Raw genomic sequence first — 26,717 nt, 5'->3', positions numbered from 1 at the left:
TTCTAAAACTATGCCCCCTAGTCCTCGATTCCCCCATGAAGGGAAACATCTTCTCTGCAACTACCTTGTCCAGCCCCCTCATTATCCTATATGTTTCAATAAGATCACCTCTCATTCTTCTGAATTCCAATGAGTACAAGCTCAACCTGCTCAATCTTTCTTCATAAGTCAACCTTCTCTGAACTGCCTCCAATGCAAGTATATCCCTCCTTAAATAAGGAGACCAAATCTGTACACAGTACTCTAGATGTGGTCTCAGCAATACCCTGTACAGTTGTAGCAGGACTTCTCTACTTTTATACTCTATCCCCCTTGCAATAAAGGCCAACATTCCATTTGCCTTCCTGATGACTTGCTGTACCTGTATACTCACTTTTTGTATTTCATGCACAAGGATGAAAATATCTCCTTCTTTGGCTTCTTAAGATTAGCAGTGAAAAATGTTAGACTCTGCTGGTCAATAAAGTGAACTTAGCTGGCTAACAGGAATAGTGTGGTGCGCTATGTTATTTCAGGGCACATTGGCTCAATTTACCAGCATGGGCGATTTTTGGCGCAGTTGAAGAGGTACGTCTGATTTTTTTTTAGTGGCCCAACTACGCCAAAAAAAAGTTCCAAGTTTCACCGGAATGAACTTTGAATTTGGAGCGGTGCAGATTGGCCTTAAGCTCTGTGGGTGGAGCTTAAGGCTTGCGCCAAAAACTGATGTTGCTAGGGTAACGAGGGACGCTCTAAAGGGCTGAGGCTGGAAACTGAAACTGATGAAGGGCTGAGACTGGGCTGGAAACTGAAGCCGCTGCTATCCCGGGCCAAAAGGCCCGTGTATTATCTGACTTATCATGAGCAACCCACAGGATTTGTAACACATAAACTGCGCTCTCTTCCCCTTCCCACCCTCTGCTTATTTCCTTTCCACCTCTTCTGGAGGCTCTGGCTGACTTAGTATGAATGCACGGACAGCATCCATTTTCCAGTGCCTTGACCAGGTAAGATAGTTAATCTCAGCCAAAGAGGTAATGCGGGCCGGTACAAAGTCTTTTCGGCCCGGGATAGGTGTGGGCAGGTGCGGCTCCATTCGGCCTGGGGTGACAGTGGGTCGGCCTGCACCTATCCCAGGCCGTAAGGACCGCCCCCCCCCCCCCCACTGCCCTGGTCCCCGCACCTGCCCTGTCTTCAGCTCCGCGGAAACAATGGCGTCTTTTCTCCGCTGATTTTCTCTTCTCTGCGGCAATTTCCTTAAGTGTAGGGAAGATTTTTCCACGGGGATGCAATGCGCCGTTTTAGAAAAAAAATCGCACTCGGCCAAACTCACTTAAATGACGAGAAATGACGCACACAGCAGGTTCCGTCCTCAGTGATGTAAAAAAATTGGGAACTCATAAAAAAAAAAATCGGACGTACCTACTTTAGAACAGCACAGAAACTTTGGCCAAACTTGCCGATTATTATCTGCTCCAAAAAAAAGCTGCATACACCAAAACAACGGCGCAGAATAGTGGCCAAAATTCAGCCGCATATCTCTAAATTTTTAAATAATTATAATCAGCAAATGTACAACATTTTCTAACATTGATGCTGAATTACAAGAATAAAACTTTATAACTCCAATGGAACTGAATAGAATAGTAACAAATAACTATGAATCAAAGAATTTAATTGACTTACGGAATCGGGCTTGCCATCAGATGCTGTGACAATAAGTATGTATCGATCAGTACTTTCCCTGTCTAAAGATTTTTCTAAGACGAGCAGTCCAGTGCTAGGGAAAAATAGAAAGCAAGAAAAGCTTTAAATAAACATTCATGAACCAGTAAACATGCTGCAGAAGTTTAAGAAATTAGAACAATTGACTTTTTACAGTCAAAAGCGTACTCCTACTTTGTAATTGATCACTGTAATTTTAAGCAATTTATTTCAAATTTTAGTGTACAATCCATTCAGAGAGATGCTTTTACTCTACATTGAAAGAGCAAATTCAGTTCTCTCTACAGGTACAACGTCTCAACTCCAGCAACCCCAGGACTGAGGCCGGGCCGATTTTCGGATTTTACCAGATTTCACACAAGAAAATCAAGAACATACGTAAGCTACCAAGTACTAATGGTAGTGTGGGTCAGGTCGGGTCGATGGTCATTTGGCAAGGCTCAGCAAGGCTCGGACCGATCACACGCCATTTAAAATATTGCGGCGAAGCCGATAATTAGTCCGGCCCGGATTTTCTCAAAAATGTCCGGTTTTCCGTCAGTTCCCATTTTCGAGCAGCCAGATTTGAGAGGTTGTACCTGTATTATGTTTTTGTGACAATAGTGCAGGCAACTTCTGCTCCTGATTACAGGTTGGCTCAATCTCTATTCCAAAGCTGGTATCAAATATATTAGTAGTGAAAATAAATTCATGTTTTTAATGAATTAAATAATGCATGCTATACGGACGAACAAAATAGAATTGTAACTTTTTCTCTTGATAATTAAAATGTAATTACCATCTCCGAGGTAAAAAAAAACCCGTGCATAATATTGGGCAAAAAAGGCTCCGACTTGCATCGATGTGCAAGTTGAATACTTTTCTTATGTAATTTAGTAAGAAAAAAATTGACAAACATTTCTTTGCCAGGATTTTCTTCGCTTATTACTTCTGGAGTGTCAACATATATACATGGCATTAAGGTCATTCTTCCATGCCAATTTTTTTGGTCAATTCTATTACTGGTGGGGAAAGCATGACTCCTATCTACGTAGAAACATAGAAACATAGAAAATAGGTGCAGGAGTAGGCCATTCGGCCCTTCGAGCCTGCACCGCCATTCAATGAGTTCATGGCTGAACATGCAACTTCAGTACCCCATTCCTGCTTTTCGTCATACCCCTTGATCCCCCGAGTAGTAAGGACTACATCTAACTCCTTTTTGAATATATTTAGTGAATTGGCCTCAACAACTTTCCGTGGTAGAGAATTCCACAGGTTCACCACTCTCTGGGTGAAGAAGTTTCTCCTCATCTCGGTCCTAAATGGCTTACCCCTTATCCTTAGACTGTGACCCCTGGTTCTGGACTTCCCCAACAGGTAAAGGGTACACAGCCAGATAGTAAATGGGTGACCAACAGGAAGAGCAGTGCAAGGAAGGTAGTGCAGGGGTCCCCTGAGGTCATCTCCCTGCAAAACAGATATATCGCTTTGGGTACTGTTGAGGGGGATGACTCATCAGGGGAGAGCAGCAGCAGCCAAGTTCATGGCACCGTGGGTGCCTCTGCTGCACAGGAGGGCAGGAAAAAGAGTGGGAGAGCTATAGTGGTAGGGGATTCGATTGTAAGGGGAATAGATGGGCGTTTCTGCGGCCGCAACCGAGACTTCAGGATGGTATGTTGCCTCCCTGGTGCAAGGGTCAAGGATGTCTCTGAGCGGGTGCAGGACATTCGGAAAAGGGAGGATGAACAGCCAGTTGTCGTGGTGCATATAGGTACCAACGATATAGGTAAAAAAACGGGATGAGATCCTACAAGATGAATTTAGGGAGCTAGGAGCTAAATTTAAAAAGTAGGACCTCAAAAGTAGTAATCTCAGGATTGCTACCAGTGCCACGTGCTAGTCAGAGTAGGAATCGCAGGATAGCTCAGATGAATACGTGGCTTGAGGAGTGGTGCAAAAGGGAGGGATTCAAATTCCTGGGACATTGGAACCGGTTCTGGGGAGGTGGGACCAGTACAAACCTGGGCAGGACAGGAACCAATGTCCTAGGGGGAGTGTTTGCTAGTGCTGTTGGGGAGGAGTTAAACTAATACGGCAGTGGGATGGGAACCTATGCAGGGAGTCAGAGGGAAATAAAATAGAGGCAGGAGCAAAAGATAGAAAGGAGAATAGTAAAAGTGGAGGGCAGAGAAACCCAAGGCAAAAAACAAAAAGGGCCACATTACAGCAAAGTTCTAAAGGGGCAAAGTGTGTTAAAAAGACAAGCCTGAAAGCTCTGTGCCTCAATGCGAGGAGTACTCGGAATAAGGTGGACGAATTAACTGCGCAGACAGCAGTTAACGGATATGATGTAATTGGCATCACGGAGACATGGCTCCAGGGTGACCAAGGCTGAGAGCTCAACATCCAGGGGTATTCAACATTTAGGAAGGATAGGCAGAGAGGAAAAGGAGGCGGGGTGGCGTTGCTCGTTAAAGAGGAAATTAATGCAACAGTAACGAGGGACATTAGCCTGGATAATGTGGAATCATCATGGGTGGAGCTGCGGAATACCAAAGGGCAGAAAACGCTAGTGGGAATTGTGTACAGACCACCAAACAGTAGTAGTCAGGTTGGGGACAGCATCAAACAAGAAATAAGGGATGTGTGCAATAAAGGTACAGCAGTTATCATGGGTGACTTTAATCTACATATTGATTGGGCTAACCAAACTGGTAGCAATGCGGTGGAGGAGGATTTCCTGGAGTGTATTAGGGATGGTTTTCGAGACCAATATCTCAAGGAAACAACTAGAGAGCTGGCCATCCTAGACTGGGTGATGTGTAATGAGAAAGGACTATTTAGCAATCTTGTTGTGTGAGGCCCCTTGGGGAAGAGTGACTATAATATGGTAGAATTCTTTATTAAGATGGAAAGTGACACAGTTAATTCGGAAACTAGGGTCCTGAACTTAAGGAAAGGTAACCTCAATGGTATGAGGCGTGAATTGGCTAGAATAGACTGGAAAAGGATACTTAAAGGGTTGACGGTGGATAAACAATGGCAAACATTTAAAGATCACATGGATGAACTTCAGCAATTGTACATCCATGTCTGGAGTAAAAATAAAATGGGGAAGGTGGCTCAACTGTGGCTAACAAGGGAAATTAAGGATAGTGTTAAAACCAAGGAAGAGGCATGTAAATTGGCTAGAAAAAGCAACAAACCTGAGGACTGGGAGAAATTTAGAATTCAACAGAGGAGGACTAAGGGTTTAATTAAGAGGGGGAAAATAGAGCATGAGAGGAAGTTTGCAGGGAACATAAAAACTGACTGCAAAAGCTTCTATAAATATGTGAAGAGAAAAAGATTAGTGAAGACAAACGTAGGTCCCTTGCAGTCGGATTCAGGTGACTTTATAATGGGGAACAAAGAAATGGCAGACCAATTGAACAAATACTTCGGTTCTGTCTTCTCGAGGGAACACACAAATAACCTTCCGAATGTACTAGGGGACAGTGGGTCTAATGACAAGGAGGAACTGAAGGATATCCTTTATTAGGCGGGAAATTGTGTTAGGGAAATTGATGGAATTGAAGGCCGATAAATCTCCGGGGCCTAAGAGTCTGCATCCCAGAGTACTTAAGGAAGTGGCCCTAGAAATAGTGGATGCATTGGTGATCATTTACCAACAGTCTATCAACTTTGAATCAGTTCCTATGGACTGGAGGGTAGCTAATGTAACACCACTTTAAAAAAAAGGAGGGAGAGAGAAGGCGGGTAATTTTAGAGCGTTTAGCCTGACATCAGTGATTCCAACATTTTCCCCACTAATCGTAAAGGATGAAATAGCAGCGCATTTGGAAAGCAGTGACAGGATCGTTCCAAGTCAGCATGGATTTATGAAGGGGAAATCATGCTTGACGAATCTTCTGGAATTTTTTGAGGATGTAACTAGCAGAGTGGACAAGGGAGAACCAGTGGATGTGGTGTATATGGACTTTCAAAAGGCTTTTGACAAGGTCCCACACAAGAGATTGGTGTGCAAAATCAAAGCGCATGGTATCGGGGGTAATGTACTGATGTGGATAGAGAATTGGTTGGCAGACAGGAAGCAAAGAATCAGGATAAACGGGTCCTTTTCAGAATGGCAGGCAGTGACTAGTGGAGTGCCGCAGGGTTCACTGCTGGGACCCCAGCTCTTTACAATATATATTAATGATTTAGATGAAGGAATTGAGTGTCATATCTCCAAGTTTGCAGATGACACTAAACTGGGTGGCGGTGTGAGCTGTGAGGAGGATGCTAAGAGGCTGCAGGGTGATGGACAGGTTAGGTGAGTGGGCAAATGCATGGCAGATGCAGTACAATGTGGATAAATGTGAGGTTATCCATTTTGGGGGCAAAAACATGAAGGCAGAATATTATCTGAATGGCGGCAGATTAGGAAAAGGGGAGGTGCAACGAGACCTGGGTGTCATGGTTCATCAGTCATTGAAAGTTGGCATGCAGGTACAGCAGGCGGTTAAGAAGGCAAATGGTATGTTGGCCTTCATAGCTAGGGGATTTGAGTACAGGAGCAGGGAGGTCTTACTGCAGTTGTACAGGGCTTAGTGAGGCCTCACCTGGAATATTGTGTTCAGTTTTGGTCTCTTAATTTGAGGAAGGACGTTCTTGCTATTGAGGGAGTGCAGCGAAGGTTCACCAGACTGATTCCCGGGATGGCACGACTGTCATATGAGGAGAGACTGGATCAACTGGGCCTTTATACATTGGAGTTTAGAAGGATGAGAGTGATTATCATAGAAACATACAAGATTCTGACGGGACTGGACAGCTTAGATGCGGGAAGAATGTTCCCGATGTTGGGGAAGTCCAGAAGCAGGGGACATAGTCTTAGGATAAGGTGTAGGCCATTTAGGACTGAAATGAGGAGAAACTTCTTCCCTCAGAGAGTTGTTAACCTGTGGAATTTCCTGCCGCAGCGAGTTGTTGATGCCAGTTCATTGGATATATTCAAGAGGGAGTTAGATATGGCCCTTACGGCTAAGGGGATCAAGGGGTATGGAGAGAAAGCAGGAAAGGGGTACTGAGGGAGTGATCATCCATGATCTTATTGAATGGCGGTGCAGGCTCGAAGGGCCGAATGGCCTACTGTTGCACCTATTTTCTATGTTTCTATGTTTCCTTGTCATCAGTCTCCATCCTACCAGCCTCCACATTCAATGATCATCCTCCACCATTTCTGCCACCTCCAGTGTGATCCCATCACCAAACAGATTCTCCCCTCCCCTTTCAGGATACTGAAGGGGCCACTCCCTGCGCAACACCCTGGTCCACTGCTCTATCATCCCCAACACGCACTCCCCTTCCCACGGCACATTCCCCGCAGAAGATGCACCACCTGCCCTTTTACTTCCTCCCTTCCCACCATCCAGGGCCCCAAACAATCCTTCCAGCTGAAACAGCGATTTACTTGTACTTCTTTCAATCTAGTATACCGTATTCACTGCTCATTCCTCTACAATGGGGAGACCAAACGCAGATTGGGTGACTGCTTTGTGGAACACCTCCGTTCAGTCTTGACCCTGAGCTACCAGTAGCCTGTCATTTAAATTCTCCGCCCCACTCCCACTCTGACCCCTCTGTCCTCAAACTCCTACATTGTTCCAGTGAAGCTCAACATAAGCTCAAGGAACAGCACCTTGCCTTTTGATTAGGTACTTTACAGCCTTCTAGACTCAACAATGAGTTCAACAATTTCAGATCATAACTTCTGCCCCTATTTTTTTTCGTACGGCAGCTGTTGGTGATGGTTCTGCCATTCCCATTTATGCCTCCTCTAGACTCATCTTTTATTTCTTTACTTGTCCCATTACCATCTCCTTTTGCGTTGCAACATCGTTGTCATTTAATCTCTCCTGCCCTCCACCGACCTTCCCGTTTGTTCTTTCCTCTCCTCCCAACACTTTTCCTGTCTCTGTACTTAATTAAAACCTGGTACATCTTTAACTTTTCCCAGTTATTGAGCTGAAATGTTAACTCTGTGTCTCTCTTCACAGCTGCTGCCTGATCCGCTAAGTATTTCCAGCATTTTCTGTTTTTATTCAGGCTTTCCAGCATCTGCAGACTGATTTTAGGATATTGGTTAAGTGTAGTTTGAACTAGCTTGCTGCTACTATGTGCAAGCCAAATGCCCATTGAGCTGATTTGCGGAAATTTCTGGGTTTGTTTCATTTGCACAACTATCGTAAACTTCCTGAGCAGCTTTGGCCTTGCACATGTGGTGTATATGTATAACATAAGTATACTCCCTGTACACGCAATGTACAGTTACATAAGACTACTGGATGTATTTTCACACTGTCTACACTGTGCTTGTACCACTAGAGGGTGCAACTGGTGGAGACCTAGGGGTCACCTATAAATGACAGGTAACCAGGTATAAAAGGGAGATCACCATGCTGTACCCTCACTCAGGAGCTGTAATAAATGGACTAAGGTCACCACAGTTCAAGTACAATACCTTACCGCATGGAGTCATTACTAGAGTGCTTACAGACACAATAACATGGAAATAAGTTGTTATGTATGTAAACCTGTAAATATCATGTCTAACCACCAGAGGGCTTAAACTCTGGGGTCCCAAGTGATCCCACAATCCCTTGGAAGCACCTGTATATAAGGAGGCCTCACAGGCTGGAGAGGCACTCTGAGATCTGTAATAACGGACTACGGTCACACCTTACTTTGAGCTTGCAGTATCTGGTCTGACTCTTTATTCAAGACATAACATAAGTGATTGCACGGTGGGGGGGGGGGTCAAAATATTTTGAGCTTTTAAAATGTCTCAAAATGGGATTGTAAACAGTTTGCAGCTTTACTCGATTCTAAAGGAGGGGGAAAAATGAGAGGAAAAACTTTAGTGAAAGCAAACCCAATATAAAGGTATGCAATGGGATCTGTGGGCACGTGATGGAGTGATACAGCACCTGATCCCTTTCTTGATGGTTGCTGAAGCACGAGATGGGTAAAAGGAACATGATTCAGTTTAGTAGTGGAATGCAACACAAGCAACAATATCTGTAGGACCAGGGGACAGATGCAGAAGAAGGTGGTACACTTCGATCTGGCAAAAGTACCATGTAGCAGGTAAATGGGCCAAGATTGCAGGGTACGAGTGTTACCGATTAATATGTTGCACATTTGCTGCTCTGCTCTTGCCAAGCTATTACGTAACCTTTTAGCTCTTTCATATCATCCGATGTATAGCCAATACTTTAGCAGGACACACATTTATTCAGAACTTGACACATTCTCATCTCCCAAGGGCTTCACACATCAAAGTATAATTATGACATTAATGGACAGAAAAGTGTGCGGGTAGTGAATCTGCCATGCCGATGTCTATCCCCCAATTCCCCATCGTGCAGTGTCATAAAATTTACTCCATGAGTCACTTTGGTTACATTTCTAAAGTTATTTATATCATCTTACTTTTGAGTAATGTTAAAAACCTGCTGTGGATCTCCATTTAGAATGCGATAGGTGATTGGGTCCCTCTCACGGTCAGTGGCCTAAAAATATTAAAAAGGAAGCATAGTTATAATACGCCAATTAAAAGTAGGTCAAGTACAATGTATTAGTCTGAGGTTGCTGACATCTATCAAATGGATTTTCTTGTGCTCACAGTAAAATATTGCATCTTGCAGGCTCATATTAATAGCTGTAATGGTAAAACTTTTTTTTAAATTGTAGAATATTCCAGATTATCGTTACACTCATTTGTTTATGAAAAAATAACAAGGGCTTCCTGAGCAGTGTTCCATTTGAGCTGTGAGGCTGTGTGGCCTCACTGCGCTCTGGAGCTCCCGTACAGCCAGCTCACAGGCTTTCAAATGGGGAAAAACCACAAATGCGGGGTATTTTGAATGGCCCGCACAGCCCCTCGAAGGGGCTGTTCACCCCCCCAAAAATTAAAGGGAACATTGGTCCTGAGTGTAACTTATTGTGTGATTGAACATTGGAAGTCCCGACTACTGAGAAGCAAACCACCAATCTTCAAGAAACGGACTGTGGAAAGTTGCTTACTAGAAATGGAATCATATAGAGCCTTGCACACCCACCAGATGTCTCAAAGCACTTTACAGACAATGAAATACTTTTGGAGTGTAGACACTGTTGTAATGTAGGAAACGTGGCAGCCAATTTGTGCATAAGCAAACTCCCACAAATAGCAGTGTGATAATGACCAGATAATCTGTTCTTTGGTTATGTTGATATAGGGATAAATGTTGACCAGGACACTGGGGATAACTCCCCTGCTCTTCTTCAAAATAGTGCATTTGGATCTTTTACGTCCTCTTGAGAGAGCAAGCGGGGCCTTGGTTTAACATCTGATCTGAAAGATGGCACCAGCAACAGTGCAATCCCTCAGTACTGCCTGGAGTGCCAGCCTAGATTTCTTTTGTGCTGACTTGAACCCACAACCTTCTGAGGCAAGAGTGCTACCTGCTGAGCCGCAGCTGAAACTAACAGGTGGAGTACTAGTACAGTATGTACAAGGTCTGTGAAAAGGATCTGTCAAAGCACACTTAGCACTTCCATTGAAATTGCACATGAAACAATTAAGCATTTATCGGCTAATATTGCACAATGTAATTTCAGACCTCCAATGACAGAGTTAAACTTTTTGTTCTGGTTATTTCACTGAACATGCAATGATAACCATTAAATCAAAAAATCAGAGGGCTGATTCCCAGTCAGATGCTTCTGGCAAGGAACAGCATTCACTGTAAGTGCTACTAATGAAATTGTAGACTTGCAGTGTGGCGGCCCCAACCTGCATGGGAACATCAGCGACAGGTCGGGGCCGCAAAAGGAACATACCACTACAGGGAGCAGCGCGAGCTGGTGCAGGAGGGCGACGGCAGTGAAGAGGGCGACTGGATTGGACGTCACCATAACCCAGGTGATTGGAGTGTGGGCAGGTACAGCAGGAGAAGCGAGGCCGGGGCGAAGAAGCGGCGAGAGATTGCAGAGCGATGTGATCGGGGCCCCGGGAGAGGCGTGAGTTTGGGGCCTAGAAGAGGCGAGGGCCCAGGGGTAGCACGGACCAGCCCACAATGTGCGTGCACTAGGTCCGAGCAGCAGAGCTGGTCTCCAGTCGTCTTGGTTAACCCTTGCCACTGGACCAAGCACTAGCTCTGTCAAGCCCGTGTAGTGACTGGTGTGCCAAGGCATATTCCACCCTTCAATATGCAGTTCGGGACCTAGAATATTAGGTCCTTCTTTGAAACACCTGTGAACTCAATGAACACATCCTTTTTTTGGCATGGAAGCAAGTCATTATCGATTCGAGGGACCGCCTGCGAAGAAGACGACTTGCAGTCCCTGATTTTCCATCCAATTAAATGATTCGATATAAAATCAGAGCTGCAGGCTTGTGATTTTTGCTGATCACAACTCCTCACTGGGAGCGCCAGATGAGATGCTTTACTAGTATTTACTGGAAGGGTTGAGACAAATGCTGAAGACAAATGGCAGCTGCTAGGCAACAATGCAAAGCACAGTTCACCAAATAGAGTTGATGTCTTGGCAGATGACAATGCCATAACACAGGCAGCAAGCCTGAGAAACTGTCACTGATAGTGTCAATGCTGGGCTACACTTTCCTCTGTTTAGAAGACATATATTGGGTACAATTTGAGTACTAAAAGTAGGAAAACATGAAGGAAAAACCTGGCACCAATGCTCCGCCAATTCAGGGAGGATTTAGTATTTTCCTCTACTCTTGCTCTTAATTCCCTACAACCCCTAAATTCTCACATTCACCATTAATATCTGTTTTATATGTGGACTTTAATTTACTCTGTACAGCCACCGGAGGGCTCATCCCTTGGAGTCCCAAGGGATCCCATAATCCCTTGGGAGCACAAGTATTTAAGGAGGCTTCACAGGTTGGAGAGGCACCCTGGAGACCTGCAATAAAAGACTACGGTCGCACTTTACTTTGAGCTCACCGTGTTCAGTCTGACTCTTTCTCCATACACAACAATATGCATGTGCAATAAGTGAGCAATGTGCAACACTCAATTTCCTTTCCCCAAAGCCAGGCTCCCGCAGACAATAATTAACACCAGCATATCAGTGGAATTGCAGACTGCTAGAGACAGTAGCAAATCGAGTGGTTTAATGGCCATCTTTAGAGCCTGGTGACCATTGCTCAACCTGCAATAATGCACATTCCCCGAGGCATTCTGCTCTACCAGTGTTTTGAGGAAGAAGATAATGAGGATGTAGAGAAAGCCTGAATGAAGATTTGCATAATTGGGAAGATACCACAGGGGTAGACTGACACAATGCACAGATGCCTAGTATACCAAAGTGTTCATATTTAAACTTGTCCAGATGCCAATGGATTAGAATGCAGCAGTTTCCCAAGGAACTTGCCCCTGAATGAGAGTCTTCATTCAACATTGCTATGACACTAAGCGTGGCAATTAAAATTACAGTGGCAGTTAATCATGCCATAGGATCGCTTGAGATCATTTTTAATCAGCGCTGCATTAAATAAGTGACAGATGCTATGTTTCTGAGAGCGAGGTAGTGTATCTCATTCACGATGGAAGTAGCAAAACAGCAGAAAAGGCCAATCTAGTTTTACTAACTGGCAGGATTTTGAGAGTGCAAGAGAGCCATTAAGAGACACATGTCACCATCTGAGCCCCCTTACAGAATCCAACCAATTGTGTGAATAGAAAGGGATTAGTTCGCTGAACATGCATTCTGTTTGCCAGACCAAGCATTTCATCATGCACGTGATTGTCTGCTACCCAGAAAGCTACCACAATTCTTTCATTTTAATAATCCAAGGATTGTTCACTGGGTCAAGCCAGGGTTCAAGAAGGCTACTCAGGGATTGGGGCAACTCCATAATGCAATGACTCTGGACCCTACTGTTAAACCCCCAAACACTTTAATAAGTGTCTTAAAATAAAGCAGACAAAGTCATGAAAGTCAATGTGGAGGCCAACTATTAGCATTCCGAAGGTTTGTGTAAAGTCCTTACTCTACAGCATGAAACCACACGAGGCACATTCTGGGGACAAGGTCACTCTGTGACCTGAACTCTTTATTCACAGGACTCCAAAGACGATGACCCTGCGTGGGACCTCCCTTTTTATACCTGTGTGATCAGGTGAGGAGTGTCTCCCACAAGTTCACCCCTTGTGGTCAAGGTGTGCATCTAGGTTGAGAGTATACAGTAATACACTGGTGTTACATTGTTGTTACATACATGACATCACCTCCCCACCCCCCCGCCCCCCAAAGTCTTATTGGGATCATAGGTTTAGTCTTTCAGGTGGTCTACGCTCCCTCGTGGAGTGCTGCAGTTGGGGCTCTGGTTATTGGACACTGACGTGAGTGTCTGTCACCTGTGGTGATTCCGGCCTGTCCGGGCTGACCGCCGGGACTGTGCATTCTTCTGATTGCTCTTGTTGCTCGTTCACTGGCGGTGTGGTGAGCTCCATCTCATGGTCTTCTTCAGGTTCCTCCGTGTCGATGCTGAACCTTTTTATTTTACTTGCTCCAGGTGCTTACGGCATATCTGACCATTCTTGAGTTTCACCACGATGACCCTATTCCCCTCTTTGCAAATTACAGTGCCCTCAAGCCATTTAGGCTCCAAGGCGTGATTGAGGATGAATACAGGATCATTTATTTCTATACATCTCCCCCTCGAATTACAGTCATGGTACTCGTTTTGTGACTTGCGCTTGTTCTCATCTATGTCGGTCAGGACTGGGTGAATGAGGGACAACCGAGTTTTGAGTGTCCGTTTCATTAGTAGCTCTGTGAGCGGGACCCCCGTGAGCGAGTGCGATCGGGATCTATAGGCCAACAAGAGACACGATAGGCGGCATTGTAGTGAGGGTCCTTGAATCCTGAGCATACCTTGCTTAATGATTTGTACCGCACGTTCCGCCTGGCCATTGGAGGCCGGCTTGAACGGCGCAGTCCTGACGTGGTTGATGCCATTGCCCGAAATAAACTCACGTAATTCGTAGCTTGTGAAACATGGGCCATTATCACTAACCAGGATGTCCGGCAAGCCATGGGCTGCAAAGATCACATGTAGGCTTTCCACGGTGGTGGATGACGTGCGTGAATTCAGAATGATGCACTCGATCCATTTCGAGTACGCATCTACCACAATAAGGAACATCTTAACCATGAACGGGCCCACGTAGTCAACATGAGTGTGTGACATAGCCTGGTGGGCCAGGGCCATGGGCTGAGCGGGGCCTCCCTGGGGGCATTACCCAGCTGGGCACACGTCGTGCACCTGCGAACACAGCGTTCCAGGTCTGAATCAATTCCAGGCCACCAAACGTGTGGCCGGGCAATGGCCTTCATCAGCACAATGCCTGGGTGCTCGCTATGGAGTTCCCTGATGAATGCCTCCCTGCCCTTCTGGGGCATAACTACCCGGCTGCCCCATAGTAGGCAGTCGGCTTGGATGGAGAGCTCATCCATCCGTCTGACCTCCTCAGGGCAAGCTCTGTGTGCGGGCGCCCAATCCCCAGTCAGGACACATTTCTTAATCAGGGATAGGAGGGGATCTCTGTCCAGATTTTGATCTGGCGGGCTGTGATGGGGGAACCTGTGCTGTCAAAGGCATCGATAGCCATGACCATCTCGGCGCTTTGCTCTGCTGCCCCCTCAGTGGTGGCCAGTGGAAGCCTGCTGAGCGCATCAGTGCAATTTTCAGTGCCGGGCCGGTGCCGGATGGAGTAGTCATAAGCAGCCAGTGTGAGAGCCCATCGCTGTATGCGAGCTGATGCGATGGCATTGATGGCCTTGCTGTCTGACAACAGGGATGTTAATGGCTTGTGGTCTGTCTCTAATTCAAACTTCCTGCCAAAGAGGTACTGATGCATTTTTTTTTAACACCATAGACACATGCAAGCACTTCCTTCTCGACCATCCCATATCCCCGTTCTTCTTGAGAGAGCGACCTGGAGACATAAGCCACAGGTTGTAGTTGACCCTCAGCATTGCCCTGCTGCAACACACACCCAACCCCATAGGACGATGCATCACATGTCAGAACCAATTTTTACAGCGATCATATAGGGTCAACAACTTGTTTGAACAAAGTAGGTTTCGCGCCCGATCAAAAGCCCGTTCTTGACAGTCTCCCCAAAACCAATCACAACCCTTACACAGGAGCATGTGTAGCTCCAACAACGTGCTCAAGTTCGGCAGAAAGTTCCCGAAATAGTTCAACAGTCCCAGGAATGAACGCAACTCCAATGTGTTGCAGGGCCTGAGTGCTCGTTGATTCGCCTCTGTTTTGGATTCGGTGGGCCGGATCCCATCTGCAGCAACCCTCCTGCCCAGAAACTCAACCTCAGGAGCTAAGAACACACATTTAGACTTCTTGAGTCGCAGGCCTACCCGGTCCAGTCGGCGTAGCACCTCCTCCAGGTTGTGGAGGTGTTCCTCAGTGTCTCGACCCGTGATGAGGATGTCGTCCTGGAATACGATCGTTCCAGGAATGGATTTAAGCAGGCTTTCCATGTTTCGTTGAAGAATCGCGGCCGCTGATTGAATACCAAACGGGCACCTGTTATAAACGAACAGTCCCTTGTGCGCGGTGATGGTGGTCAGTAGTTTAGATTTGTCGGCCAGTTCCTGGGTCATATAGGCTGAAGTGAGGTCCAACTTGGTGAACCAGCGTGGCGAAGAGGTCCTCTGCTCTCGGGAGCGGGTATTGATCTTGTAGGGACACCCGATTGATGGTGGCCTTGTAGTCGCCGCAGATCCTGACAGAGCCATCCGCTTTTAGGACGGGAACGATGGGGCTCACCCAGTCACTGAATTCAACAGGCGAGATGATGCCCTCTCTCAACAGCCGGTCCAATTCGCTCTCGATCTTTTCCCGCATCACATATGGCACCGATCTGGCTTTGTAGTGCACTGGCCTGGCATCCGGTGTGATGTGTATCACTACTTTAGTGCCTTTGAAAGTCCCGACGACAGGTTGGAATAGTGAATCGAATTGTTGTAGGACTTGTGAACACGAACTTCGCTCCACAGATGGCATTGTGTGAACATACCCCCATTTCCAGTTCATCTCGGCTAACCAGCTCCTCCCCAACAGTGCGGGACCATTGCCCGGGACAATCCAGAGCGGCAGCCAATTCACTACTCCATTGTGTGTGACAGCCAACATTGCATTGCGTAGCACTAGAATAATTTCTTTAGTGTAAATCCGTAATTGTGTCTCAATACATGCTAATTTGGGTCTACTGGCTTTAAGTGGCCATAGCTTCTCAAATTGCTGAATGCCCATGAGTGACTGGCTGGCCCCAGTATCCAGCTCCATGCGTACTGGGATACCATTCAATAAAACCCTCATCATCATTGGTGGCGTTCTGGTGTATGAACTGTGAATATTCGCCACATGGATCCGCTGAACCTCGGCGTCCATCGATTTGCCCCAAAAGTCATCCTGCCTCAAAGAACCCTCTTCTGGTCCATCCACCTCATATATTAGTCTGGTAGCAAACTTCCTGCACATTCGAGCTAAGTGGCCACTGAGATTGCAGTTCCTGCAGACAAACTGTTGAAATCTGCAAGATCTAGCTGAGTGTTTTCCCCCACACCTCCAGCATGAGTTAAAGTTTCCGTTGTTGGGAACAAAGGGACTATGGCCAGGCATTCAGCGCTGACTGTCCCTTTGACTGCTCTTAAGTACCCTATTATTGGGTGTCAATGGCCCCATCCCGGGCCGCATTGTCCACTGTGATGGTGTGAATGTCCGTTCAGCCTGCCATTGCCTCTGTTGAAGTCCTACTCTGGGATCTATTGCTACCTGGGGAGTGTCGGACTGCCTGCCTGCGGGGCTCTGAGTTGCATTGATGATGTTGACTCCCTGATCTATTGCCGCATTAGAGGCAGAATTGCACACGTATATTATTTTCATCTCTTCCTCCCCCGCCATGAAAGTTTCATATGTTCCTCCTGCACCATTTGGGAACTCAAGGACGCCTCCAGTATCCCTGACGACTACGTGTGCGGGAAGTGTATCTGCCTCCAGCTCCTGACAGACCGCGTTGCGGAATTGGAGCTGAGGGTGGATTCACTCTGGAGCATCCACGATGCTGAGAATGACGTGAATAGCACGTTTAGTGAGTTAGTCATACCGCAGGTGAAGGGTCCACAGCCAGCTAGGGAATGGAAGACCAGCAGAATGAGCAGTGCAAGGAAGGTAGTGCAGGGGTCCCCTGCAGTCATCCCCCTGCAAAACAGATACACCGTTTTGCGTACTGTTGAGGGGGATGACTCATCAGGGGAGGGCAGCAGCAGCCAAGTTCATGGCACCGTGGCTGGTTCTGCTCCACAGGAGGGCAGGAAAAAGAGTGGGAGAGCGATAGTGATAGGGGATTCAATTGTAAGGGGAATAGATAGGCGTTTCTGCGGCCACAACCAAGACTCCAGGATGGTATGTTGCCTCCCTGGTGCAAGAGTCAAGGATGTCTCAGAGCGGGTGCAGGACATTCTGAAAAGGGAGGGTGAACAGCCAGTTGTCGTGGTGCACATTGGTACCAACGCTATAGGTAAAAAAAGGGATGAGGTCCTACGAGATGAATTTAAGGAGCTAGGAGCTAAAGTAAAATGTAATAATCTCAGGATTGCGACCAGTGCCACGTGCTAGTCAGAGTAGGAATCGCAGGATAGCTCAGATGAATACGTGGCTTGAGCAGTGGTGCAGCAGGGAGGGATTCAAATTCCTGGGGCACTGGAACAGGTTCTGGGGGAGGTGGGACCAGTACAAACTGGATGGTCTGCACCTAGGCAGGACCGAAAACAATGTCCTAGGGGGAGTGTTTGCTAGTGCTGTTGGGGAGGAGTTAAACTAATGTGGCAGGGGGATGGGAACCAATGCAGGGAGAGAGAGGGAAACAAAAAGGAGACAAAAGCAAAAGACAGAAAGGAGATGAATAAAAGTGGAGGGCAGAGAAACCCAAGGCAAAAACCAAAAAGGGCCACTGAATGTAAAAGGGCTGCAGGAGGGGTCAAAACGAAAAATTATGGATTAAAAACTAGTATTAAAACACTCTACCTAAATGCACGCAGCATTCGAAATAATGTAAATGAGTTGACGGCACAAATCATTACAAATGGGTTTGATTTGGTGGCCATTACAGAAACGTGGTTGCAGGGTGGCCAAGACTGGGAATTAAACATACAGGGGTATCTGACGATTCGGAAAGATAGACAAGAATGGAAAGGAGGTGGGGTAGCTCTGTTAATAAAGGATTATATCAGGGCAGTTGTGAGAGACGATATTGGCTCTAATGAACAAAATGTCGAATCATTGTGGGTGGAGATTAGAGATAGTAAGGGGAAAAAGTCATTGGTGGGCATAGTTTATAGGCCCCCAAATAATAACTTCACGGTGGGGCGGGCAATAATCAAGGAAATAATGGAGGCATGTGAAAAAGGAACGCAGTAATCATGGGGGATTTTAACCTACATATCGATTGGTCAACTCAAATCGCACGGGGTAGCCTGGAGGAGGAATTCATAGAATGCATACGGGATTGTTTCTTCGAACAGTATGTTACAGAACCTACAAGGGAGCAAGCTATCTCAGATCTGGTCCTGTGTAATGAGACAGGAATAATAAACGATCTCCTAGCAAAAGATCCTCTCGGAATGAGTGAGCACAGTATGGTTAAATTTGTAATACAGATTGAGGGTGAGGAAGTAGTGTCTCAAACGAGCGTACTATGCTTAAACAAAGGGGACTACAGTGGGATGAGGGCAGAGTTGGTTAAAGTAGACTGGAAACACTGACTATTTTTGTTGAGCTCTTTCATAGTGCTCAACAAAAATATATTCCAATAAAAAAGAGAAGGGATAACCAGCCGTGGATAACCAGGGAAATTAAGGAGAGTATCAAATTAAAAACCAATGCGTATAAGGTGGCCAAGGTTAGTGGGAAAATAGAAGATTGGGAAAATTTTAAACAACAGCAAAGAATGACTAAGAAAGCAATAAAGAAAGAAAAGATAGATTACGAAGGTAAACTTGCGCAAAACATAAAAACGGATAGTAAAAGCTTTTACAGATATATGAAACGGAAAAGAGTGACTAAAGTCAATATTGGTCCCTTAGAAGATGAGAAGGGGGATTTAATAATGGGAAATGTGGAAATGGCTGAGACCTTAACCAATTATTTTGCTTCGGTCTTCACAGTGGAAGACACAAAAACCATGCCAGAAATTGCTGGTCACAGGAATGTGGGAAGGGAGGACCTTGGGACAATCACTATCGCTAGGGGGGTAGTGCTGGACAGGCTAATGGGACTCAAGGTAGACAAGTCCCCTGGTCCTGATGAAATGCATCCCAGGGTATTAAAAGAGATGGCGGAAGTTATAGCAGATGCATTCGTTATAATCTACCAAAATTCTCTGGACTCCGGGGAGGTACCAGCGGATTGGAAAGCAGCTAATGTAACGCCTCTGTTTAAAAAAGGGGGCAGACAAAAGGCAGGTAACTGTAGGCCAGTTAGTTTAACATCTGTAGTGGGGAAAATGCTTGAAACTATCATTAAGGAAGAAAAAGTGGGACATCTAGATAGGAATAGTGCAATCAAGCAGACGCAGCATGGATTCATGAAGGGGAAATCATGTTTAACTAATTTACTGGAATTCTTGAGGATATAACGAGCATGGTGGATAGAGGTGTACCGATGGATGTGGTGTATTTAGATTTTCAAAAGGCATTCGGTAAGGTGCCACACAAAAGGTTACTGCAGAAGATAAAGATATGCGGGGTCAGTGGAAATGTATTAGCATGGATAGAGAATTGGCTGGCTAACAGAAAGCAGAGAGTCGGGATAAATGGGTCATTTTTGGATTGGAAATCGGTGGTTAATGGTGTGCCACAGGGATTGGTGCTGGGACCACAACTGTTTACAACATACATAGATGACCTGGAAGAGGTGACAGAGTGTAGTGTAACAAAATTTGCAGATGACACAAAGATTAGTGGGAAAGCGGGTTGTGTAGAGGACACAGAGAGGCTGAAAAGAGATTTAGATAGGTTAAGCGAATGGGCTAAGGTTTGGCAGATGGAATACAATGTCGGAAAGTGTGAGGTCATCAACCTTGGGAAAAAAAAAACAGTAAAAGGGAATATTATTTGAATGGGGAGAAATTACAACATGCTGCGGTGCAGAGGGACCTGGGGATCCTTATGCATGAAACTCTTTTGGAGTCCTTATGCATGAATCCCAAAAAGTTAGTTTGCAGGTGCAGCAGGTAATCAGGAGGGTGAATGGAATGTTGGCCTTCTTTGCGAGAGGGATGGAGTACAAAAGCAGGGAGGTCCTTCTGCAACTGTATAGGTTATTCGTGAGGCCGCACCGGGAGTACTGCGTGCAGTTTTGGTCACCTTACTTAAGGAAGGATATACTGACTTTGGAGAGGGTACAGAGACGATTCACTCGGTTGATTCCAGAGATGAGGGGGTTACCTTATGATGATAGATTGAGTAGTCTGGGTCTTTACTTGTTGGAGTTCAGAAGGATGAGGGGTGATATTATAGAAACATTTAAAATATGAAAGGGTTAGACAAGATAGAGGCAGAGAGATTGTTTCCACTGGTCGGGGAGACTAGAACTAAGGGGCACAGCTTCAATATATGGGGGAGCCAATTTAAAACCGAGTTGAGAAGGAATTTCTTCTCCCAGAGGGTTGTGAATCTGTGGAATTCTCTGCCAAGGAAGCAGTTGAGGCTAGCTCATTGAATGTATTCAAGTCACAGATAGATACATTTTTAACTAATAAGGGAATTAAGGGTTATGGGGAGCCGGAGTAAGTGGAGCTGAGTCCACGGCCAGATCAGCAGGATCTTGTTGAATGGCGGAGCAGGCTCGAGGGGCTAGATGGCTTACTCCTGTTCCTAATTCTTATGTTCTTATGAGCCATCAACACCACTGCTTCCAAGGTGAAATCCTTGGTCTCAATTAATTTGTGGAAAATTCCCGCATGACCGATGCCCTCGATAAAAAAGTCCTTTAGCATCTCCCTCCTGCAGGCGTCTGTGAAGTTAGAGGCTGGCCAAACGCCGGAGGTCCGCTACGAAGTCCGGTATGCTCCGTCCTTCACGACGTCGGTGGGTGTAGAATCTGTGTCGGGCCATATGTATGCTACTCGCCAGTTTGAGGTGCTCCCCGATCAATTTGCTAAGTTCTTCAAAGGTTTTGTCCGGCGGCTTTTTGGGTGGTAATAAGTCCTTCATGAGCGCGTAAGTCTTTGGTCCGCAGCTGGTCAAAAGATGAGCCCTTCGCTTGTCGGCCACTGCATCCCCCAGCCATTCTTTCATAACAAAGCTTTGCTGAAGCCTCTCGACAAAACCGACCCAGTCTTCCCCAACATAGTACCGTTCCTCTCTGCTACTGGTGGCCATTCTCGTGGGCTATGAATTCCCGTTTCTCGTCGCCAATGTAAAGTCCTTACTCTACAGCATGAAACCACACAAGGCACATTCTGGGGACAAGGTCACTCTGTGACCTTAACTCTTTATTCACAGGACTCCAAAGACGATGACCCTGCGTGGGACCTCCCTTTTTATACCTGTGTGATCAGGTGAGGAGTGTCTCCCACAAGTTCACCCCTTGTGGTCAAGGTGTGCATCTATGTTGAGAGAATACAGTAATTACACTGGTGTTACATTGTTGTTACATACATGACAGACCCTACTGTTAAACCCCCAAACACTTTAATAAGTGTCTTAAAATAAAGCAGACAAAATCATGAAAATCAATGTGGAGGCCAACTATTCGCATTCCGAAGGTTTGATTCAAGTGTTTGGACTTATTGAGAGGGACAGTGTAGCCCTCTAAGGTTTTCTCACATCACTGTGGCTTGCTGTACCCTTCATAATCTTGCTATTGGAAAAGATCGTCATCATACAATAGTGAAAGATAGGCAGGAAGACTAAAGCCAGAAGGTTCAGGTGCCTGAAGTTTTACAAAACACTGAAGACCAAGAGCACGATTGAAGAGTCTGTGCAGCTGAAAGACAACTATGGGAACTCCTAATATGGGACAAGGTCTGATAATATGCTTTTCTGCCCATCATATGCCTATAACATTTCTTTAGTTTCTCTCATTGAAACAGAATACTCTTACAAAAACGATTGCATGATCCTCTCTTACATAGCCCTCCATGTGCCAATCCTCAGTATAAAAGGTGCAATTCCATCAAACTGTCAGAAAATAGTACTAAAGTACTTTGCTCAAGGTGCCTAAAAGTGTGTGTGGTTTTCTATTTGGCCCTTGCACCTTGTAATTATAACTGGTATCTACCATACATCTAACCTTTAAACTCAACCTCCGACTTCTTCTCGTGGTGCCTCGAGGAAGGCTTTGATGTAGATTACTTGTGCTTGCTGAATGGACCCTTTGGTGTTGTCTTCTTGATGTGATTAAGTTCCCAGAATAACCTGTTGAAGACCACATGTCCTCAGACATGGAAAGGTAACCCTTATCCAGGCTGCCTTCAGTAACGTGTTTGTGCATCGGAGGGGTCAGGAGAGAAGGCACAAACGTCAAGCTGTTCTGATATATAGCACTCTCACCCATGTGCGCATCTATAGATAGTTGTCTGATATATAGCCCCGAAAGGTCAATAGAGTTAAAAGGAGAAAGCTCTCTTGCATCTAGTACCAAAGCTGGCCACAGTCATAACTGCCCTTCCTGCAGTAATGCCAATGCCAATACTGGTGCAGTTTGTATTGAAAGCGGACACTTTCTTCAGGCTCGAGTTCAGACATTCATCATGGTACCACAGATGCAGGTAGTATATTCCTCCATCTGAACCACCATCTGGCGCACATTGCTGGACATTTCATTAACAGCCTCAACATGGGTTAAACGCTCTGTAAGCATCCTTCTTTTAAATGCAGGACCTCAGAGCTGGCTCTCATGCTTCCTCTACTGAGGGTGCACATTATGTCCCTCTGGATAATGATGGTTGTGTCCTCATCAATAATCTTGTCTTCCTCTTCACCACTCATCCTCTGTATCCCACCAAGTGAGCCACCTTCACTAACACTAATTAGTCACTCACGGTGAATATCACTGGGCGGATGCTTCGTAAAGAGGAAAGCAGTGATGTAATGGGTGAGCTAATTATGGGGAGAAGACAGAATGAGGAACCTTGGTTTGTGGCAGCTGCTCCTTTTGATGTTGCTGAAAATGCAGCCAAGCTTCATGTAGATGTATGTTAGAATTGAGATGGCACTGATGGGAATTAGGGTGGATGACACCATCAATCCCACCTCTTTTACTGATGTCTGCTTGAAGGGGTGTGGCCACAAGAAGCATCCAGTCCCACTTCTGATAGAAATTTCACCGTGAAAAAGCCTAACTGGGTCTGCCATGGTTGCCCAGATAGTGCGATAAGCAAAAGATATTGGGGAATTTTGGGTTCCTAGTGCTTATTTGCATGATTCTCAGTGTCAAATTTCAACTGAACCTTCATGGAGAATATCCTTACTGCTCATATATCATAGATTCATAGAGCACAGAAAGAGTTCATTCGGCCCATCATGTCTGTGTCAGTTCTTTGAAAGAGCTATCCAATTAGTCCCATTCCCTTGCTCATTCCTCATAGCCCTGCAATGTTTTCCCTTTCTAATATTTATCTAATTCCTTTTTGAAAGTTAGTATTGAATCTGTTTTCACTACCTTTCCAGATAATGCATTCCAGATCATAACAGTTCGCTGCATCAAAACATTTCTCTCCATCATAGCATAGTTTGCAGGCTTGTGGGTGGCTACATGGGTACAGTCAATGGCATCTAATATCGTAGGAAAGAACATAAGTTCATAAGAAATAGGAGCAGGAGTAGGTCATTCGGCCCCTCAAGCCTGCTCCGCATTCAATAAGATCATGGCTGATCTTCTACCTCAACTCCACTTTCCTGCACTATCCCCATATCCCTTGATTCCCTCAATATCCAAAATTCTATCGATCTCTGTCTTGAATATACTCAAAAACTGAGCTTCCACAGCCAGCAGGGGTAGAGAATTCCAAAGGCTCACCACCCTCTGAGTGAACAAGTTTCTCCTCATCTCAGTTCTAAATGGTCGACCCCTTATTCTGAGAAAGTTTGCCACTGAGGGGAAAAAAAACTGCCTTTTCCTGCTGCTGGGGAATTATATGTAGATAGCTGCATCTGAAAACAGCATCTGTCACATTCTTGGACTGCAAATTAGTTAAAGCCAGATATATTCCCAGAAGGGCACCAGAAAGGCTCTGCTGAATAGACGTTCAATGCTGCTGTAAGTTCAGCCACCAGGCTTAATTGTTCACTGTGTCTGCAGGTCTTATTACAGCAGTTGGCATATGTCACTGATAAGCTCCCAACTTAGCCTGAGCCCTCTCAGACTCGTTGACCCTGGTATGGTATATTATTGTGACTGTGATGGGGGCATGTTCTACCTCCCCTTCTGCAATGGCCTCCGGGGTCCCAGACCGTCAATACTTCTGTCAGCTGCAGCATTTCACTTAGATTAGTGCTGGCTGCTCCACCACCCCCCCACTCATGTAATCAAGCGAAACAAGTCACAACAGAGAATGACTTGCAGCTGTGGTCTCAGTGGCAGCTGTTTCACCAACCTCACAGATTTATCCCAAACTTTTCATTTGAGAAAGTCAAGAAATAAAAAAATGACTAGCGTCAGACTGCTGGATCTACCCTCATCTGCTTTTAATGGATTAACTCGTTCACAGCCAGTCAGCAAGCAGAAAATTGTCTGCATATGAAAAAAACAGTCTTACTTCCCAGAATCGGGACAAAAAGGATTTAAGTGCAGACGCTATATGAATGACAAAATTTAATATTTTCATAAACTCCCATCATTGCACACGAGTTACACTGAAATATATTTTTCTGAGTCCTGAAGAGAAGGCTAATCTTTAGGCTCAAGTAAATATACTCCAACTATCAACCCACTTCTGAACTCCCATTTCTCTCGAAGTTCATTGATCTGGTCATCTCACTCAGCTCTCTGCTTACTTCTACTGAAATTCCCTGTCCCAAGCAGGGAGTTGGCAGGCATGGCTGCAGAAGCTCACCCAGCTAGAGGAGATGTTTCTGGATGTAATTGGAGTGGCCATCACTGAGGCCGTGGTGATTAGCGAGACTGAAAGCATTGGTGATGATGGTATGCTCATACCTAATCCTTCTTCTCCCATCCCACTTCCCCCTGATCCCACATTCTCTACTCACTTACAAGCTGCTGATTGTGCAAGCATGTACATCTTACTTTATCGCCATTCCCCTCACCACTACCCGAACCATGTAACTTTCTCCTTTCAGATACTCAAGAACTGCCAGCAGCCTCGCCTGTACAGGGAGAACTAGAGGAGGGAGTGGTAGAGAAGGAGAGACACCAGCTCAGAAGATGGCACTGCACGAACTTTAGAGGGTAGTATAGAAGCGGGATCGGCACGTGGTGAGTCACCGGGCTGCCGCCAGAGCAGGCGGGCCAGACTGCTGCAACCCATGCTGAGGTGGTACAGTCCACAGCCGGGCCTTCTAGGCCCAGACTTGCTCGAGGGCTTCCTGCATTCTCGAAAGTCAGCAGCCTTCCACCAGCCACTGGGGTAACACTTTATTGGAGCTCGGGAATAGGCAAAGGAACACAAATGAGACACACTAAGAAAGTGCACAAGGCTGCTTGGCCCGGCCCAGAAATCGGTACTGCCCCGGCCTGCAAGACCATCAGCAGGCCAGGGCCATTAGAGGGAGTAACGTGCGGCGGTATGCCACTGCAGGGAGCAGCGCGTGCTGGTGCAGGAGGGCGACGGCTAACTGCAGTGCGGGGCAGGTACAGCAGGAGCGGCGAGGTCGGGGCAAAGGAGCGGCAAGAGTTCATAGAGGGATGTGATTGGGACTGAGGAGAGATGAGAGTTCGGGCCTCAGAAGAGGCGAGGGCCCAGGGGCAGCACGGGCCAGCACACACTGCGATATGTGTGCGCACTAGGTCCGTGCAGCAGAGCTGGTCTCCAGTCGTCTTGGGTAATCCTTGCCACTGGACCAAGACCTCGCTCTGCCAAGCCCGTGTGGTGGCTGGTGAGCAACGGCCACCACACGTTAAAAAAATCCACGCACAGGCATCTTCCACCCTTCAAAATGTAGTTCGGGATCTGGAATATTAGGTCCTTCATTGAAACACCTGTGAACTCATCCCTTTTTTGGCGTGGAATCAGGTCATCCTCGTTTCGAGTGACTGCCTATGATGATGAATGTAAAATTGGAATGAATCAGTTATAATCAAGAAATCCAGCCTGCTCAGCCAGTGGTTGAACAAGAGGGAGAGGAGCGTGATGAAAAGGAAGAAACACTGTCACTCGATTTCGCACTGCCAGCCACCAACTCAGACACTTGACATGCTGCGTACTTTAGAGAATAAGTTCGATACGGGTGGTGAGACACCAGGCAGGAATGGGCTGCAGCCAAGGCAGGGGGAAAGGGCAGTGCAGGTGCCAGCTTCCGGAAGGTGAGGTCGCACATGAGCTCCGCTGCACAGGACTCAGACGAGGACCTCGATGGGGCAGGCTACAAAAGATCAATTATATGCTTAATGCATTTGCAGGCCAGGCAATGAATACAATGTCAAGGAGCATGGAGGAATCCAACTCCAGCCTTGCACAGGGCTTTGGGCCCATCCTTTCCAGTATGGAAGGGGTGGGCAGATACATTAAAACACTTGTGGACCCAGCCATCATGCCACGTCTGATGGCCGAAGTCTCAGCTTCCATTGTAGCACGAGCAGAAACCACGTAACTTTTGATGCTGCAATGGAAGCTCAGGCTGAAGTCATGCAAGGTAAGCTTGCTGCCAACGCAAGCAAAGATGGCTGCCATCCTGGCTGGGTTTACCAGTGTTGAAAGGGGATGGCAGGGTGTCTCAGCACTCCAGCAGATTACTAGGATTGCTGAAGCGCTGCCCCGGGT

At 46.2% G+C, this 26,717-nt stretch overlaps 1 protein-coding gene across 1 annotated transcript in view; it reads right to left on the bottom strand.

Annotated features, from left to right (window-relative positions):
- Positions 1 to 26,717, bottom strand: part of pcdh15b (protocadherin-related 15b) — a 1,866,923-nt gene that overhangs the window by 581,265 nt on the left and 1,258,941 nt on the right. Inside the window, exons 18-19 of the mRNA XM_070875055.1 lie at positions 9,163 to 9,242; positions 1,666 to 1,759 (exon numbers count right to left, since the gene is read on the bottom strand). Of these exons, the coding sequence (XP_070731156.1) occupies positions 1,666 to 1,759; positions 9,163 to 9,242 (174 nt within the window). The remainder of the gene's footprint in view (positions 1 to 1,665; positions 1,760 to 9,162; positions 9,243 to 26,717) is intronic.

Source organism: Pristiophorus japonicus, chromosome 3 (genome assembly GCF_044704955.1).
Source record: "Pristiophorus japonicus isolate sPriJap1 chromosome 3, sPriJap1.hap1, whole genome shotgun sequence".
NCBI lineage: Eukaryota > Metazoa > Chordata > Chondrichthyes > Pristiophoridae > Pristiophorus > Pristiophorus japonicus.
The sequence above is the reverse complement of the archived record's forward strand: the minus strand, read 5'-3'. Positions and strand labels throughout refer to the sequence as shown.